This window comes from Podarcis vaucheri (genome assembly GCF_965113315.1).
Source record: "Podarcis vaucheri genome assembly, chromosome: 9".
NCBI classification, from domain to species: domain Eukaryota; kingdom Metazoa; phylum Chordata; class Lepidosauria; order Squamata; family Lacertidae; genus Podarcis; species Podarcis vaucheri.
In genome coordinates this window covers 14195597-14213694 of record NC_138767.1, presented here as the reverse complement: position 1 = coordinate 14213694, position 18098 = coordinate 14195597, and the positions used below count along the sequence as shown (strand labels likewise).

Genomic DNA, 18098 nt, shown 5'->3' with positions numbered 1-18098 from the left:
TTGTGAATGTTTGGCTTTTTAGTTGTCACATAGCCTCCTTGGTGCTAAAGGGGCTGTTGAATAAGCTCAGGAGTTTCCTACAGGAATGTAGGTGCCACATTTAAAAACCATATAGCTTGATCCTGAACACTTTCATAAAGGAACTCCCACCCCATGAGCACACTAATACCCCCCCATAGCACAAAGACAGGATCCTATCACTTTCCCTTTTACAGCAGATGGCATACCTCCCAAAAAGAAGTTACTGTGGGGATTGCAGCTAAGAGGAAACAAGCCAGCAGATGGTGTCATTGTCCCAACTTTTTTAAAAATAAAAACAACCAATATTTTGACCCCCATGTGCACTACAACAGTGTCAAAAGCTAGCTTCCTCAGGGTTACTGCATGGTAGGTAAAGGAATAGCACCCCGAGACGGTTAAGTCCAGTCAAAGGCGACTATGGGGTGTGACGCTCATTCGCTTTCAGGCCAAGGGAGCTGGCATTTGTCCACAGACACCTTTCCAGGTCATGTGGCCAGCATGACTAAACTGCTTCTGGCGCAATGGGACACCGTGACAGAAGCCAGAACGCATGGAAACACTGTTCAGCTTCCCGCTGCAGTGGAACCTATTTATCTACTTGCACTGGTGTGCTTTTGAACTGCTAGGTTGGCAGGAGCTGGGACACAGCAATGGGAGATCCCAGGGATTTGAACCGCCAACCTTCTGATTGGCAAGCCCAAGAGGCTCAGTGGTTTAGACCATAGCGCCACCTGCATTTCTGCTGCCTGGAGGGGCACTCTTCACAATGAAAGGTGGAATAATGTTTTCCACAAGTATTTAAAGGTTGAACCAGAAGGCAGCTCCTGAATGTCTATTTGAAGAGCATATCATTCCACAGCACTGGGCCAATGACCCTAAGGCTGTTTTGCATTGATGTCAAATGAGCCTCGCCAACCCAAGGGCCAACCAACAACACTCCTGCTGGTGATCAAGCTGTGATATAAGGGTTTAGGCACTCCCTAAGGTACCCTGGAGGGGACGCGGATGGTGCTGTGGTTTAAACCACTGAACCTAGGGCTTGCCGATCAGAAGGTTAGCGGTTTGAATCCCCACAACGCTGTGAGCTCCCATTGCTCGGTCCCTGCTCCTGCAAACCTAGCAGTTCGAAAGCACATCAAAGTGCAAGTAGATAAATAGGTACTGCTCCGGCGGGAAGGTAAACGGCGTTTCCGTGCGCTGCTCTGGTTCGCCAGAAGCAGCTTAGTCATGCTGGCCACATGACCCGGAAGCTGTAGGCCGGCTCCCTCCGGCCAATAAAGCGAGATGAGCACCGCAACTCCAGAGTCGGTCACGACTAGACCTAATGGTCAGGGGTCCCTTTACCTTTAAGGTACCCTGGACCTAAGTTGTCCCTGACCATCCGAATCTTGGTGGTCACATTCTGCACCAGCAGGAGTTTCTGATCGAGCATCAAATGTACATCTTAAAAGCAATATTAATAATAGAGTCTTGTTCAGATAATCACATTCAATAAAATACAATTAGAAAACAATCATATTTGCCCTGGAAGGTAGACCCACAGTCCACTAATATTTTCAGGTCAGAGGTGGGGACTAAGGCTGCTTTGGAGCTTCAGCCAAAAAACCCCCATACGAAACACGGTTGGTACCAAAGGGCATTCAGCTGGAATAGTCCCCTTCCCAACCGCTCCCAGCACGAATCCTGCCTTCAGTTAAACGCTTAAACTTTCTGCTCCACTAAAGTTTCACTTTAATAATTTCCAAACTACATTTTTTTTCTTCACACGAAGCAGGAAAAAACACACACACACACATCAGGAACTTCTGTCTTTGATGTTGACTCGTGTGTGTAGATGAGGAGACACGTGGCTGCCTAGTCACACGTGCAATAGATCGATTGCAATAGGTGTAATAGTACTCCGATTCTGAACCTGGAATTTCCCATCCTAGACACCCGGATGGGCTATTCTACAGTTTCTTATCTCTGCGACGGCCAACCGCAACAGGAAGTGACGCACAACGTGAGCTGAAACGGAAAGCATCCGAGCGTGTTGGCGCTCTATCCCCCGGCACCTCCGTGGTATGCTTCGGGTCCTTACTTTATCTCTATGGAAACGGTACGTCACAGCGACGTCAGGCGGAGGCGGAGTCGCTATGTCCGCCGCGCGGTTACTCTCTCGCCTAGCCGGGCCGCTTTGCCTCAGGCGGCCCTTCTCCCCATTCCGCGTCTTAGCTAGCTGTACTTGGAGCCATGAGCCTCCCAGGCCGCTCGGGCAGAAGACGCGGCGCCTCGGGACTTTATCGGCGGCGGGTTTGGTGCGAGCGGCGCCCGAGCCGGCTCAGCCCTACCTGCGCCTCATGAGGCTGGACAAGCCTATTGGTGAGTCTGCTTGTCAATCATCGGGCAGCCTCTTAGTCTCCTCCTCTCTTTTGTTTTTTGTTTTTGTTTTGAAGAGGGCGGGAAGTCGCGGGGCGCTTTTGATTGGCCGATACTGACCCTGTTGAACTTGGCTGGGTTCACTTTCTGTCAAGTGCAAACGTGTCTAGGAGGGGGGCCTGTTGCTATCCGGATGAAGGCACGACGTTTAGTCGTGTCCCATGGACCAGAGCACGCCAGGCACTCCTGTCTTCCACTGCCTCCCGCAGTTTGGTCAGACTCATGCTGGTAGCTTCGAGAACACTGTCCAACCATCTCGTCCTCTGTCGTCCCTTCTCCTTGTGCCCTCCATCTTTCCCAACATCAGGGTCTTTTCCAGGGAGTCTTCTCTTCTCATGAGGTGGCCAAAGTACTGGAGCCTCAGCTTCAGTATCTGTCCTTCCAGTGAGCACTCAGGGCTGATTTCCTTCAGAATGGAGAGGTTTGATCTTCTTGCAGTCCATGGGACTCTCCAGAGTCTCCTCCAGCACCATAATTCAAAAGCATCAATTCTTCAGCGATCAGCCTTCTTTATGGTCCAGCTTTCACTTCCATACATCACTACTGGGAAAACCATAGCTTTAACTATACGGACCTTTGTTGGCAAGGTGATGTCTCTGCTTTTGAAGATGCTGTCTAGGCACGTTTGCATGAGAATAAATTCGGTTGCACTTAGAGGGGCTTCCTTCTGAGCAAACACGTGCAGGATTGTGCTGGGCTGTGCATCTTTGCAAGGGGCGCGGATCCTGTTGCTTTACAAAGGAGGTTCTTCTTGCCACAGTCCCCTTTCTAACTTCCTCTCAGAGTAAACGGCTTTGGGAGAATTATCACAACTATTATCTTGCAAATTATGCTGCAGAGTTGAGCTCTACTCTTTTCTTTGTGAATGAACCTTGATCGCTTGCCTCTCTTGTAAGCGGAGTGGCCACGTGATTCGCTGATTCGTGTTAGGGAAGGTTAGGAATCAGCAATGGGTAAGGGTTGTACAGTAGTAGCTCAGGGATAGAGCACCATGTTTTGCATGCCTGAGATTCCAGGTTCAGTCCTTGGTGTCTCCAAATAAAGCTGTGAAAGGTTTGTGTCTGAAACACTGGGGAGCTACTGCTCAATACACCAATGGTCTTACTTGGTAAAAGGCAGCTTTCTACCCCTCTGTTTGATAGTATATATGTTGATCTGAACATGCAAGAGGGAGTCGGATTGTGCCTGCTGACTGCCCTGTATGTTCGTATGCCTACAAACTGCACATGTTCTTTTACATTACCAAATGAAGTAAACAGGACATGGGGAGAGCAGATACAAACTCACTCCTCTCTTAACATTGTGTTTAAGTGAACTGTGACTAGCACAGCAGTTTTTGCATTGAACCTTTCGGTTCTCCCCTTGTTGCTTTAATTACAGCCCTGAGAGAAGTGTAAGAACTTAAATGTGTGTGTCTTTTTTTTTTTTTGGCAAATACTACTCTGCTTGATTGCCCATCCATATTTAACATGTCCCTGTTTGTCATTCTCTTTAGTTACATGTTTACATGCCCCATACATAAAGCTGATTTGAAGGTATATCTAGGATTGTCTGCTTGAAAAAGCTGCGCCTCTGCCTTTGACAGTAGCTTGATGTATAGATGTTAGCAGCAGATAATGTCTAGCTGCATGTTGAAAGATGTTAAAGTTTTATTTGTGCACATGAAGACACTGTAGAAGTTTGCACAAGAGCAGTCTGGTTTCCCCCCCCCTATTTAGCTGACAACCTTAGAGATAACTCCTTTTTTCTTGTGGGGAAATTAAACTGTTGTTGATTTGTAACGCAGGAAACCAAGAAACCAAGAAGAAAGGTGCATGAGATCTGCTCTCAGCCCTTGCAGATAAGAAGGCTCTTTATACCTTACTTCCCAGTTCTGTGCCCCTTACTTCCTCTTGCATTTCCACAGTGATCATGTGTGGTCAGGAATGAGGCTTCCATAATTACATAGGAATTTAATTATAAGTAAACAACAACAACAATTCTAAAGGGCCATTGATGGCAGATAGATCTGTTCATCCCTAGCTAGATGACAATGCTCAAGGGGTCTGGATTTGGTGTGAAACCTCTAAATTATGTTATAAAAATGTGGGAATGTAACCTTCAGAACAAAGAAACAGAATGCAGAAGTAATCTCTTCAATCCTGCAATTCCATAAGTTGTTGAAATTTCTTCAGTGCAAATGCAGAGCTATCCTGTCTTCAAAAGCTTCCATGTTTACTTGTGGCAGTTCTGCACATGCCCATCAAAGCAATGCATGGAAGAAGCTGCTCCTCCACTAAGACGAATGAGGATGGTTTGTCATGATAAGAGATGTGTATTTAAGGTGTTCCTTATGCTCTGAACAGGGATGCGGGTGGTCCTGTGGGTTAAACCACATAGTAAACAATGAGGTCAGGAAAATGAAATGTAGAAAATTACCAATGTGGTAGTTAGATTTTTAGCTGTGGGTGTACACAACAAACATGCTGCTAACACAGGCATCCTGGCACAGTAAGTCAATTAACACATGTAGTGTTAATTCTATAAGTGTCAGCACTGAACCTGTTGATGTATTGCAATTCATCGGTTTTGTGGAGCAATCTCCCCTTAAAATTCCTCTGTTCCCATTTGGCCACCTTAAGGTCAATTATAGTGTGTCCTGTGAGATTAAAATTTCCTCATGGGTTTTTCAGTATTGCAATTTATGTTTATATTCTTTTGCATATTTTATTTGTCCTAGTTATTGTTTTCAGAAGCTTTGCATTCACCCAGATGAGTCAATACCAATCAAGAAGAACATACAGTATATGTACAGTATATTTATCCATCACTAATTCCTACCCTAATTTATATTTTTAGGGACGTGGCTGCTGTACCTACCCTGCACTTGGAGTATAGCCCTTGCAGCAGAACCAGGCTGTCTGCCGGCCTGGGACATGCTATTACTCTTTGGCGCTGGCGCAGTCCTGATGCGTGGAGCAGGCTGTACAATAAATGACATGTGGGATCAAGACTATGACAAAAAGGTAGAGAGGACTTGAAAAGAGCAGGCAGGCTCATAATGTTTGCTAAGTAAGTAAATTGCCTTTTTGTAAAGCAAGTTCCACCCGCAAGATATTCTCATTGAAGACTGTATGCGGGCTTCCTAGGCTTTAAATACCTAAGATGCACCTGATTTTGTACTGAAATATGTTAGCAAAGTGCATCTCAAATTAAGCGGCCGGTCTGAGTTGCTGAGACTGGAAAGCACTGTCCCTTAATGTCACCCTTGTGAAGAGAAACCTAAAAATTGCCTTCACCTCCAGAATCTCTCTCAGTCTCTGCTCTATTGTCAGTGCATATCACCAGCAATGTGTCAGCCAGCTTGATGGGCTGCTCCAGGTAGATTGAGGTTCAGTGTGAGTAAACATTCACAGCACACCATGGTGGCTCTATGATGCTTCTTCACCTAGAACCGCATTGTGTTCACTGGTACTTAGTCCCCCTGGCCTTCGTGGCATATACACGCCCTCTGGTGAATAGGAGGGTGCGATGCACCAAAGGCGATGACTAAATATGGTGCGTGACTAAAACCTAAATTTTCTGGCTTGGGAACAGTATGTATACATGATTATATAATTCAATCATTGAAATAATCTTCTGTGCTTAGGTTACAAGAACAGCAAGCCGACCACTGGCCGCTGGAGAGATTTCAAATTTTCAGTCCCTTGTTTTTCTGGGAGGACAGCTGAGCTTGGCTTTATGCATCCTATTATGTTTAAATTATTACAGGTAAGTTAGACAGGAGCTGTTGATTGCTTCGGCCATTTCTTACAAAGCTTGCTTTCATGGATGTGCTTTCTTTTCTTTTTTATAATAATTTTTATTAATTTTAACATATAAATTAGAATACATACCACAAAACTTCACCACTTATACAATCGTTTTTTGGACTTCCATCAGCACCTCTGATGATCCACCATTTTAACCACTTCTTATGCATTTCTTAAATTCATATTGCCTTTAATTATCTAACCATCCTCCCCTTTATCCATTTTTGCAATAGTTCCAATAATTCACCTTACAAAACTTCTTGCAAACCTACAAACGTAGTCTGATCATCACAATTACTTTTCAAATAATCTGTAAATTTACACCAGTCTTCTGTGAATTTCTGGTCCCGCAGATTTCGAATCCTTCCTGTTAGTTTATCTAGTTCTGCATAGTCCATTAATTTCATCCTCCATTCTTCTTTCGTCAGTAATTCTTCTTGCTTCCATTTTTGTTCCAATAATATTCCTGCTGCCTTCATGGATGTGCTTTCTGGAGCCATTCTTATGGAGACATAAACATGGAAAGTGTTACATAATAATTGATAAAGTAGTTTTTTTAATGGAGAGGCGTGGTTCACGACATCTGTTGTTACGAGGCTAGGAGTAAGTAATGAAAATGTTCTGTTCAGAACCATTAATTGAGAAGGAATTGCTTTGTCCTTAATTAATCCTGACTTCAGTGTATTTCAAATGTGAATTGTTGCAATGATAGAAGTAGGTTGGGGTAGAATACAAATGCAACTTCTTAATGCTCTTTCCACTTCCAATGGTTGGCCCAATGGTTGCCATCAATTTGATTTGAATTACTTTTATAATGAAATGATTTTAGAATGTTGTACTAATTTATTGTTGTTAGCCGCCCTGAGCCTGGCTTCGGCTGGGGAGGGCGGGATATAAATAAAATTTATTATTATTATTATTACTATTATTACTGTTATTATTATTATTATTATTATTCCTTTGCAGTATTGCTCTGGGAGCTGCTTCTTTATCTCTTGTGGTGACTTATCCACTTATGAAGAGAATAACTTACTGGCCACAGCTGTTCTTGGGTGAGCTCACAAGTTGCTTTTTCTTTCAGATGGGGTTTGTACTGGCTTAACTCTACACTGGATTGTGGTCAGACTGTTCAGTGTATCGTATTCTTTGCCAGAATTGACTAGATTTGTTCTGAGCAAGCATTCTTCATTTTCCTTCATCGCAACATGAGAGTTAATGAGCACCAGCCTCTTGTATAACTTTTCCCTGCTCTCTGTCCAGTTCTGAAGTGTTCAAAGTCTGAATTACCTGATTTAAACAAACTTTGCCGTGGGCAATGCTTAAACATTAGCCAAATAACAAGCTTTGTTTTTGTTTGTTTATTAGCTCTTACTGATTTATAACAATTATGAACACACAGTTTCATTCATAATAATAGTTACAGGTAGGTAGCCGTGTTGGTCTGCCGTAGTCGAAACAAACAAACAAACAAACAAACAAACAAAATTCCCTCCAGTAGCCCCTTAGAGACCAATTAAGTTTGTTATTGGTATGAGCTTTCATGTGCATGCAGGGTATCTGAAGAAGTGTGCATGCACACGAAAGCTCATACCAATAACAAACTTAGTTGGTCTCTAAGGTGCTATTGGAAGGAATTTTTTTTTATTCATAATAATGTAAGTATTGATATTTGGCCCTTTAACAACATTCTCAGTGTGGCTTACAAAATCAGAATGTCAAAATGATTAAAATACATATATCAAATAAAACAGCTATTACAATAAAAGCGGTATAACATAACCTGGTGGGGATAAAAGTATAGTGCTGAAGTCTCTGCACTAAAAGTCTCTGCACTAAAATGATATCAAAGTAGGTGCCAAGTGAGCTGGTCTGGGGGCAGTATTCCACAGCCGAGGAGCCACTACAAAAACAGCTCCCTCCCACCACAGTTTACCTGATAGGAGCATTCCAGAAAGGACCTCAAAGTAAGATCTTAAAAGTCTGGGTAGCCATACATGGAGAGAGTCTTTTGTAAGGAGGGAAGCTAATATTTGCATGTTTAGTTTGGCTAGCAAAGTTCAAATGAATGGGTGGAAACCAGTTGTGCTTTGAGTAGATAGACCTACTGAAAGTAATTGGAGTTGAGTTAGTCTGACTTCTCCCATTGCTTCCAGTGGATCTACTCTAAGCACAACTAAGGCTGAAGTATTAGCCCCACTTATCTATGAGTAAGCCCTATTTAATTAAAAAGGGCTCGCTTCTGAGTATTGTGTTATTAGTCTCCCCCTGACCTTGCATGTGAAAACAGTATGGTAATTTGATAGTAATACCTAATGAGTTCAGATGTTTCAAATGAACACTGGAAAGATGGGAAGCTGCAATGTGAATCAATATAATTTTAATTATTTCCCTTCTTAATTTCTTTACTGGCATTTGATTTAAAGGGCTGGAAACAGAGGAACTAGTGAGGCATGCCAAACTTGTAAGGCGCATCCAGTTGGATTTCTGAATTCTTTTTAATTTGAACAGCAGGTCACTATGCTACACTGGAAACCTGTTTTGAAATTCTGGTCATTCAAAGGCAGTTTGCCACACAGTATTGCGGGTTGGCGAAATACTGTTTAAGAAGCAGACGTTTGAAGGATGTCTTGGCTCCCAGAACTACAAGAGGAGTTATTTGAATCTTGGCATTTGAGATCCTCCTCAGAATCCCTTCTCTGGGGTTTTCCTTCTGTCTGATTTATCAGGGGGCTACCAGGGAGGAGCTTTTGTAGTATTGATGCCCTGGCCTTAGAATGCTCTACCCCAAAAGCTTTCCCGGTGCCCAGTCCAATGTTTTTCTGGAGCCAGGCAAATACCTTTTTTCTTTTCTGAAGCTTTTTATTTTATTTTATTTTATTTTAATCTGTTTTATACTGGCATTTTAGTTGCCTCTAACCAAGTCATACTTGCAGTGAACCCCCTGAAGTCTTACGTTGACTGACTTAAGTTCATTGATATCAGTAGGTCTACTCTGTGTATGACTACCAGCACAATCTTAACACTGTCTGCTTAGAAGTAAGACCAATTTAATTCAATGGGACTTTCTCCCAGGTAAGTAGCCCTAGAGCTGATGTGTTTTACCTTATGTTTATGTAGTTTAAAATAGTTTATTCTAAACCTGATAATATGCTTGAGTGGCAGTCTATAAATCTTAGTGATATATAAATAACAGCTGAAAGAAATACTGCGGCGCCTACCTTTTGTTACGAGGTATTCTCAGGTTATGCAACGTTCAATAAATTCAATATATACTTTGAGCCCGAGTCTTCTTGCCCAGCTAATGTCTTTTAATTTTTCAAAAAACCCAGCTAATGTCTTTGGGTAAGATGCTGAACTTAAGGCTGCAGTACTTAAGTTCTGGGAGTAAAGCCCATTGAAGCCTGTCATACTTACTTCTGAGTAGACATGTATAGGATTTCATTTTCCTAATCTATTCACTCTTCTATCACAGTTCCCTTCCCCCATTTTGTTTATATTCCCTGCATATGTCTTTTAATAAACATTATGCCAGCAGGTTGATCAGATGCAAGCGAAGGCAGGACTCCTGTCTCTCTGGAAGAGGGAGTGTTTGGCAAGTGCAATTTTTCCATCGTTATGGCTTGTATAATGAGCCAGGTGTCATTGCCAAAATTTCCAGTGCTTCCTAACCACCCTGCCCTCCTTTTTGTGTGGCCACTAACAGTGAATAGAACAGATGGAATGAGATTAGCTTTTTGCCATGAATAAAAACAGTGTTGACCAATGGGACGGGCAGACTTTAAGCAATACCTTTTTTCCTTGGGAACTGCCTGACTCACTTCCGTAGAATACAATAAAAGAAATAGTACTGTTCTTTCACAGAGTCTCAGTTGTTTAATCTGTTTATGAACTGGAGTCTCTTTCTTCCTGCCAAGTCAGTGTATTTTGTACGAAAATAAAATCTTGTGCTGGAAACATGGGAAGCCCTGCATTCTTATTCCTCCACAACAAAGCAAAGATAAACAAAACCAACCCGTTTCGCTTGAAATCTGTTTATCTTTATGTCTACTCTTTGTAAGGAGGGGGTCAGAGCCTATGGTATTAGCCTGGGTGGGCTGGAGAACCCACAAGAATGTGCCACCTTTCTGGCAGGTTTGTGTTCCCACCCATTCTCTCACTGTTGATGGCGATGCATATCTTACATGGTCAGGGGGACGGTGCCTGGTTTTCTCCCTTGCATTAGTATTAGTGCGCACACTTTGTGGTCAATTGACTCTCTTTGGGTTGAAAACTCTGATGACAGTAAAGGTTGGGGCTAGCTGGCTTATTTTGGCAAAAGCCATAATCATTTCCAACAAAGCTCATGCTCCATCTGCAGTCAGCCAGTTTCTCTTAAGTCGCCTACAGAACTTGTTACTTTTTTCTTGCTCCAGACTAACACGGCTACTATTCTGGGATTGTGATTTCTTTTTGATCAGCCAGTCATTTTCATGGTGGTTTTTGTACTGCTTTTATTGCATTTTATATTTTATTGTATACATTGCTGTACATCACCATGTTACATTGTATGAATTGGCAGTGTAGAAATACTTTTGTAAGTAAAATAAAACTGTTTGGCCGAGTGTTGAATCATTCTGAAAACGAAGTCCTATCAGGGTGCCTCACAAGAATGTTGAATCTCATTGCAAATGAACGAGCAAGATATTTCTGAAAAATAGATAGAGACTATTGCTGCATTTGAGACTCTTTGTTTTAGTTTTTGTCATATCTCTTTCAGGCCTGACCTTCAACTGGGGAGCCTTACTTGGGTGGTCAGCTGTCCAAGGCTCTTGTGACTGGTCAGTTTGCTTGCCCCTGTATTTCTCAGGAGTTTGCTGGACATTAATGTACGACACTATTTATGCTCATCAGGTATATACCCTTCCTGTTCCTTAATAAGGAGGCTTTGGAAATTAGGGACTGGTGCTGAGTGGTTTTGATGGATTATGGGGTGATGGATACCAAAGCAGGTTTTAAACTGTGCATGCTTGTTTGAACAACTCCTTATTTGTTAATAGTTTCTTTGTTCTCATTGTTGATGTTTTTGTGGCGGTTATTGTGACCTGCCCTTATCAACCCTGTTGGGGTACAAAAGCAGGTTGTAAATGAACAAAATGAACGATTTCAGTGTCCATGGATGTTTGGAATATTTGCTTATAAATTTACATGCTTGTTTTTGGTTTTCATAATAGCTAGGCAGCTGCTGATTCCACAGTTTAGGAATGATTAATCAGAATATCCAAAAATGATCAGAATATCCAAAAATAATAACACCAAGGCTTCAGGTGCATTTATCTTCAGCAACCTTGATAAAAGAAGTTAGTCTTGTATTACTATTATTTCCATATTACATATGAGAGGCTAAGGTTGAGAGAGGGCTACTTGCATAAGGCTGCTCAGCAAGTAGTTCTGAGCTTTGAATGGGGAACACCTTAATTTGTAGCTCATGCTCTTAACTACTTGGTAGTGGCTCATGTTCTAGCATTCTCGTATATCCTTTTCCTCTACGCTCTGTTGTCTTTCAGGAAATATTTTACTCTCATTTGGTTCAAAATGTGTGGGTTAACATCTCTCTCTACATCAAATCGAGGGAAATCAATAGAAATTCTTATACAGCAAGAATTAAATAAAACTCTTTAAAAGCTAAATGAAAACAGAGTAAAACTTTGTGCCATAGATAAAACTGAGCAGTGCACACAAATAGAAAAGTTTCAGGATTTAGGAATAAGACTCCAGGAAACTTTGTGTAGTCCTATATACCTGAAGAGGCATTCAGAGCTGGCTACTTTCTCTACCACATGAACCATCCAGGGGAAGATATTCCAAAGGATGGATAAAGTACCACTGATAAAGTCCATTTCCGTGCAATCACCAAGAGGCAGCCATGAAACTTGGTCTGCACGAGGGGAGGCGGTCTGTTAAGTACCTTTGACCAACATTCTTTGACCTGATTCAGCAACTGATAAGCACCTTCCCATTTGTGCCAAGGGGTTGTGGTTTGGTTGGTGTTTTCTCTCTGGCCTTCTCATTGCTGGGTTAGGTCTCTAACCAGGATCGACATGCTCACAGGCTCTTCTTACAAAGACCACTTCCACGTAAAATCACCATCCTTCCCTGTCTTAAGTCTATGAAATGCCACATGACTGGTCTTTTCATTAACAACTCCTTCCCTTGTAGGATAAAAGAGATGATCTCGCCATAGGTGTGAAATCTACAGCACTCCGGTTCAATGAAAACACAAAGCCATGGCTCAGTGCTTTCAGCACCATCATGCTTTCGGGACTTACTGCAGCAGGAATGCATTGTGATCAGACTTTTCCATACTATGTCGCTGTGACTGTGGCAGGCATCCACTTGGCTCAGCAGGTTAGATCCCATATTGTGTTGCTCTTTATGTGGAAGCTTGAAATAGATGGATGCTTTAGCAGCTTGGCTTCAGTTCTTAACCTGCTGAAGCACCCGCTCTGTCTTGTATCCACTAAAGATATTTCTTGCCTTTCTAGGTATACAATGACGTTTTTAACAGGGAGGGGATGGTGATGATGATGGCGATAATACCGTATTGGCCCAAATATAAGCCACACTTTTTTTCCAAAATTCTGACTCTGAAAAGTTAAAGTACGACTTATATTCGCAACCTTAAGATCTTGCTGCTGAAACAGCTGCCCACAAGGGCCGTCGGGGGTGCGGGACAACGACGCCTGTCCTGACCTTGGCTCCCGAACTGCCAGAAAGAAGGGGGAAGTGAGGAAAAGTGGGACAGCTCCCACCCCCAGGAAGCAGCACGGGGCATTGGCGCACCACCCGCCCGCCTCCCCCAGGCCGTCGGAGGGAAAGGGGGGAGGCCGCTGGCAAAGCAGTTACTGTATTCGGCATCAGATGACCACATGGGCTTCAATGGTGAGAGAGTTCTTGTTTGGGACGGGTGCTTGTTGACCCCCTTTTGATTCCCGTCCCCAACCCTCCCTGGGCAAGCCTTGTTTGTGTGTTTCTCGTTGTGTGATTGTGCTTCATTGGGTGGGTGCCTCTCAAAATCCCCCCTCCAGTTTTAAGGAGCAGCTTATATTTGGGTATTGTCTTTTTTCCACCGCCACCTCCAATTTTAAAAGAGCAGTTTATATTCGAGTGCGGCTTAAATTTGGACCAGTACGGTATTATTTATATGCTTCCCATCTGATTAGGTTGCCCCAGCCACCCTGGGCAGCTTCCGGCAAAATATAAAAACACAATAAAACATGGGATATCTAGAAGAGAGAAGTTGGTAAAGCACAGCAAAACTTGGGGAGGAGAAAGTCATGAATAGCATTTTTATAAAGCAGGTGAATTTATGGCAGTCCAGGAAAAAACTTTGAAGCAAAAAAGTTATCATAAGAAGAAGAGGGAACTGAGTAAAGGGTATTGATTTGGCAAATTATAAGTGTGAATTACAGTACACTAATATTGATATCCTCCTTCCATCTCCAGATATACACTTTGGATATTCACAAGCCTGAAGATTGCTGGAAAAAGTTCTCTTCTAACCGCACAGTAGGACTCATACTTTTCATAGGGATTGTTCTTGGAAACTTACAGAAAAGGAAAAATACAGAAGCAACAATGAAAACGTTAGATAGTACAGAAGAAAATAAAGTTGTTTTACAGAAAGGAAATGAACACAACTAAAAAAAAAATCTACATGATTTCAGCTAGTGCTGTATTTAAAATACTTTATTGATGAGACATTTTTTTAAAAAATGTGTATCTTTATTATGTGTAAACTTCTCACTGCCAGTATACAGCTGTGGCAATAAATCAGCTATATTTGATTGCTTCCTGTCGAAACTTTAGGAGGAAGTACTCGCAGAAGTTTACAACTGAACTTCAACATTGTAAAATTGTAATAGGTGTGAGAACTCTTATGGATATAGGCCTACTGTAAATAAGAACTGTGACTCATGAAATAGTGTGATTCATGAAATTCTTCATTTGCGTAAAATAGTTCTATTTTTAGATATCCAAAACCAAACTATAAAGGGACTTTGTCAAGGTGATGTTCAGTTCTGTGGTGTTCTCATTTAAAATGTTTTGAGCATACTACACTTTTATATACCTGGCTGGTTGCTGCTCTTTCTCTTGAAAAGGCTGGTTCTCTGGTTGCAGATATACTGCACACTGATCTATCATCTTCTTTCTGACAGAGGCCAGCCATTCCAGAGGGGCAGGGGGAAACTGCAGCCTTCAGTGTTTGATAAGAATGGCTGTTCAAAACTTGTCTCATTAAATAGGATGTCCTTGACAACATCAAGCTGTGCTTTCAGGGTGGCAAGCAGAGGTGCCTGTCATCCAGCTATGCAAACTGATATGAGCCTCTAAAGCAGGATGGTTCTGACAGCCACTACATAGCCAAGGGAAGCCCTAAAAGTGTCGTTGTTCTAGGTGCTTCACAATATCACTCACGCTAACAAGCTTTCAGAGGTGAAAGCTCCAATTTAAGTGGCTAGATTGAAAACCCACAATTCAAAATGGTGACAAACTTAATTTGCCAATTAGCTCATTACTTTGTCTACTTTTCTAGTAGTTTCCTGCAGGGCAGCCAGAAAACAACTTGAGCTGCTTTGAACCAGGCCCTCTTAATTTGGCATCACATCAAAGAGATCCTTGTTTAGGCCCAATTAACAGATGAGGATGAATTAGCCCTGAGCTACTTATGCAGTCAACAAGTGACTTAGTACCTTTGTTCTTAAGCCCACAAGATAATTGTTTCCAGTAAGGTTCTAGCGCCAACGTGTCAAGACAGTGAAAGATCTCTGGAGAGTGGGTTCACAGGGTTTTTCATTCATAAGTGCCCTTTCCTCGGTGAACGGAGGCTTTAAAAATAATAATAAATTAGACTACTAGCAGGAGTTATCCATCCCTCCACCGAGGAAGCTATGCTGTGGAACAGGAAAGCATTGCACAACTGTTCTTAGAAATCATTTGTTGGTAAGGTGTGGCAGGTACACCTTTCAAAGAGCAACAGCGAGCTCATTTCTGCGGCATTCGTTTCGCCAAGCTTTGAACGGCTTCCTGTTGTGATGCGGCTAGGAGAGCTCTCTCTAAAACCATGCAATACTCTTGTGATATTTCATCTCTTGTGTCAACCAAATCGTTACAGCTCTGAAATACTCAAAAGGTCTCCCTTGTCAGTTTGATTTATGTTTGGGGGTTCTGCCCATTTGCACTTCTTTCATGTGATCCAAGGTTTGCTGGCGCAGCCCAACATGGCACCTCCTCAGGCACGTGTTGTAAGTGGGCGATACTGTCAAGTAATCCAGTTTCACTGCCTTTCTCAATACTTTACCCATTGGGCTCACGCCATTCACCCCACACCCAAGCAATAGTGAATATAGCGTCATGACGTCAGCTTTTAAACAAAGCACTCTTCATAGGAGGAAAGGTTCCTTCATAGGAGGAAAGGTTCCTTTTTCCTGTTGCCAGAGGGGAACCTTAACCCTAATTCTCCCCCCCGCCCCACACACACATATAACGTTTCCGAGCACAATTCAAAGTGCTGGTGTTGACCTTTAAAGCCCTAAATGGCTTCGGCCCAGTATACCTGAAGGAGCGTCTCCACCCCCATCGTTCTGCCCAGACACTGAGGTCCAGCTCCGAGGGCCTTCTGGTGGTTCCCTCATTGTGAGAAGCAAAGCTACAGGGAACCAGGCAGAGGGCCTTTTCGGTAGTGGCGCCCGCCCTGTGGAACGCCCTCCCATCAGATGTCAAAGAGATAAACAAGTACCTGACATTCAGAAGACATCTGAAGGCAGCCCTGTTCAGGGAAGTTTTTAATGTATGATATTTTAGTGTTTTTTGGTTTCTATGGAAGCCGCCCAGAGTGGCTGGGGAAACCCAGCCAGATGGGCGGGGTACAAATAATAAATTATTATTATTATTATTATTATTATTATTATTATATGTTTTCATAAATATTTTGAAATGGGTCTTGTTTTCTCTGCAGCAGAAAGGAGTCTTTAAACAATACAGGAATGTTTTTAAGCTATCGGCCACTTGCAACCAAGCAAAGATTCTTGGGTCCCAGGATGGCAGCTGACATATCCACCCTCTGGAGGTGCACGCCTGAGGATGCTTGGCTCTTGACTGTTTTCGCACACTAAAGCCACATCCTGTAGAATTCTATCTGTTATATTTTATCTGCACGATCAGAATAGATGTCAGGAACCAAAATGCTTTTTCTGCGCAGCCTGAGCAGGAGCAATGAACAATGTTATAGTTACAGTGGTACCTTGGTTTACGAACTTAATCTGTTTCTTAAGTCTGTTCTTAAACCAAAGCGTTCTTAAATGAAGGTGTGCTTTTCCATAGCAGCGGGGGACTCAATTTACAAATGGAACACACTCAGCAGGAAGCGAAATATGGTCTGCTTCCAAGGCGAAGTTCACAAACCAAAACACCTACTTCCAGGTTTGCAGCATTCTTAATCCAAGTTGTTCATAAACTAAGCTGTTCTTAAACCAAGGTACCACTGTAATTGTGGTAGCTTGTCTTCACTTACCCCACCCCACTGCCCTGCTCACCATTCTTGCATTATGAATGGTCTGTGTCACTGTTGGGGGGGGGAAAGGTCAGAATGGGCCAATATAGTGGTACCTCTGGTTGCGAACGGGATCCGTTCCAGAGGCCCGTTCGCAACATGAAAAGTACGCAACCTGCAGCGGAACCTCTGCACACGTGTGGGTTGCGATTCGCCGCTTCTGCGCATGCGCATGATGTCATTTCGCGCTTCTGCGCATGCGCGAGTGGCGAAACCCGGAAGTAACCCTTTCCGGTACTTCCAGGTCGCCACTGGACATAACCTGAAAGAACGTAACATGAAGCGGACGTAACATGAGGTATGACTCTATATATGTGGACCATCCATCCAACCGTCTTAGGGACTCCACTCCAGATTTGTGTAGAGTTTACCCCCTCGCCTTTTCTTCTTCCAAAGATGTCCTGCGAGGCAGCAGGTACAGATTTTTTCCTTGGGGTTTACTCCCAGAGCCTTTCTCATGGACGAGTATAGCCACAAGGCAGAGAACGAGCTACCTGTCCTCTAACACCCCATACACCCCAACACAGCCTGAATGCTAAATATCACCACCACTATCGCCACATTCAATCCACTGACACAATTTAGTTGTCGGTTTATAGAACCAAAGAAGAAGAAGAAGAAGAGTTTGGATTTGATATCCCGCTTTATCACTACCCTAGGGCGTCTCAAAGCGGCTAACATTCTCCTTTCCCTTCCTCCCCCACAACAAACACTCTGTGAGGTGAGTGGGGCTGAGAGACTTCAGAGAAGTGTGACTAGACCAAGGTCACCCAGCAGCTGCAAGTGGAGGAGCGGGGAAGCGAACCCAGTTCCCCAGATTACGAGACTACCGCTCTTAACCACTACACCACACTGGCTCTTCCACCACAAAGAGTTGGAAAGGACCCCAGGAGTCAAGTAGTCCAACCCTCTGCAACGCAGGAATCTCAACATGCAATCCCCTATCCAATTTGATACCATACCAGACCTTGCCTAGATTTCATTATTATTATTATTATTATTATTATTATTATTATTATTATTATTTATACTCCGCTCACCTGGCTGGGTTTCCCCAGCCACTCTGGGCGGCTCACAGCATATATCAGAACATACTAAAACATCAGTTCTTAAAAATGTCCCTAAACAGGGCTGCCTTCAGATGTCTTCTAAAAGTCAGATAGTTGTTTATTTCCTTGACATCCACAGGGAGGGCGCCACTACCAAGAAGGCCCCCTGCCTGGTTCTCTGTAACCACGCTTCTCGCAGGAACGCACCCCTGTATTTGGGTTCATACACAC

At 43.1% G+C, this 18098-nt stretch overlaps 1 protein-coding gene across 1 annotated transcript; it reads left to right on the top strand.

The window, feature by feature from the left end:
* The first annotated feature begins 2125 nt into the window (after positions 1-2125).
* COQ2 (coenzyme Q2, polyprenyltransferase) lies at positions 2126-14284 on the top strand. Its single transcript, XM_082236599.1, has 7 exons — positions 2126-2382; positions 5278-5444; positions 6068-6189; positions 7197-7282; positions 10987-11120; positions 12426-12614; positions 13713-14284. The coding sequence occupies exons 1-7, from the start codon at positions 2157-2159 to the stop codon at positions 13908-13910; spliced, it is 1122 nt and encodes a 373-aa protein (XP_082092725.1). The 5' UTR covers positions 2126-2156; the 3' UTR covers positions 13911-14284.
* Positions 14285-18098: the final 3814 nt, after the last annotated feature.